Genomic DNA, 1,480 nt, shown 5'->3' on the forward strand with positions numbered 1-1,480 from the left:
CGGTTTAACCCTCTCCAGGACAAATCTGTAGTCAATTCTAACTTGTGATGATCTTCCTCCCAAGGCTCAAACCCCAACATTAACCTGCTCTTGGTTGTTCTTGTTGGGTGCCAGTGAGTCATGTAAGACTTACAGCAACCCCACAAACAACAGATCTGAGCCCTGTCCTAGCCTGTGCTGTCCTCATCATTGCTGACACACTTACAGACCAGATCACGTTGTCTGTACTCAGGAGAACTGCCTTGACATCAACGCGTGCTTTTGTTTTTTTTTTTTTTCTTTTATTTTTTTAAATAATTTTGAGGGATCTGTGGATCAGCTGGTGGCCTAATCCACAGGGAGTTTTGCTGTTAATCTAAAGGCAGCACCTCTGGTGGTTCAAATCCACCAGCAGCTCCGAAGAAGGCTGGACAGTGTCCTCTCGTGTGATTTACAGCCTTGGAAACCCACTGATGGGTCAGCTATGAGTCAGAGCTGATGCGATGACAATGAATTTGAAAAGGGGAAGTTGCCTATAGAAAACGTAAAGTCTGGGCGTGTGAATGTCCGCAACAGCCAATGGGGAAGGGTTGAGACCCTCTCCAGTGGGTTCTTTTTCTGTCCTCCCTCTCCCCCCTCTCCAGGCCCTGGCCAGACCCTCAGCGCAGACCGCTGAGTGCTGGTCCTCCATCTGGCTGAGGGGTCCTTCCTGGGAGCGCTGAGGCGGGTCAACCCCGCCCCGCCACGCCCCGCCCAGCACCTGTAGATGAGGCGGATGGAGTAGTAGCAGAGCAGGAAGATGATGAACTCGCCGTAGAGCAGCTTGTAGATGCTGCCCCTCCAGCACAGCAGCAGCCTGGAGAAGGAGCCCAAGTGGGCATTCGCCACCTTGCTCGTGTAAGTGACGGTCATGGCCAGGCCCTGCGCGGCCAGCAGGTGGGCTTGGGTCCTGGTGGACAGACACAGGGAGACTGAGACTCACACGAACACGGCTGGGTCCTTCCCTGCTCCGGGCCAGCTCTCCTGTCTGGACACTGGGAAGGGGACAGTTTGTCATTAAGTCCCCCCAGCGCTGACTTCCGGTGGGGAAGTGAGAGAAGCTATCGACAACCGTGGCAGGGGCGGCATAGGCATGTGTTAATGAGGTGATGCCCGTGAGTTCCGCAGACAGAACCACATGGCTGATTTTTCCGCAGAACATCACCAGGCCTTTCTTTCAAGGGATCAGTGGGTGGACTCAAACCACTAACCTTCCACTTAGCAACCTCAGCATTAACTGGTTGCATCACTCATAGGCTGTTGTTATTGTCGTATGCCATTGCGTCGTAGCCCTGTGTGTTTGGTGCCCACCCTTAAAGTTATACAACAAACCCATCAACAAACGAATGGATAGAGAAGCTGTGGTTTATTCACACAATGGAATACTACGCTGCATTGAAAAACAAGGAACTCGTGAATATTATTCAAAATGGGTGACCCTGGAGGACATTATGCTGAGTGA

General features: G+C 52.0%; 1 protein-coding gene across 1 annotated transcript in view; it reads right to left on the minus strand.

Moving 5' to 3' along the window:
- The window catches only part of BEST1 (bestrophin 1), a 10,569-nt gene extending 9,678 nt beyond the window's left edge, over positions 1-891 (minus strand). Inside the window, exon 1 of the mRNA XM_006899876.1 lies at positions 740-891. Coding sequence (XP_006899938.1) covers positions 740-891 — 152 coding nt within the window. The remainder of the gene's footprint in view (positions 1-739) is intronic.
- Positions 892-1,480: the final 589 nt, after the last annotated feature.

This window comes from Elephantulus edwardii, unplaced genomic scaffold (genome assembly GCF_000299155.1).
Source record: "Elephantulus edwardii isolate Elephantulus edwardi_28Jun2011 unplaced genomic scaffold, EleEdw1.0 scaffold00268, whole genome shotgun sequence".
Classification (NCBI taxonomy): Eukaryota; Metazoa; Chordata; class Mammalia; order Macroscelidea; family Macroscelididae; genus Elephantulus; species Elephantulus edwardii.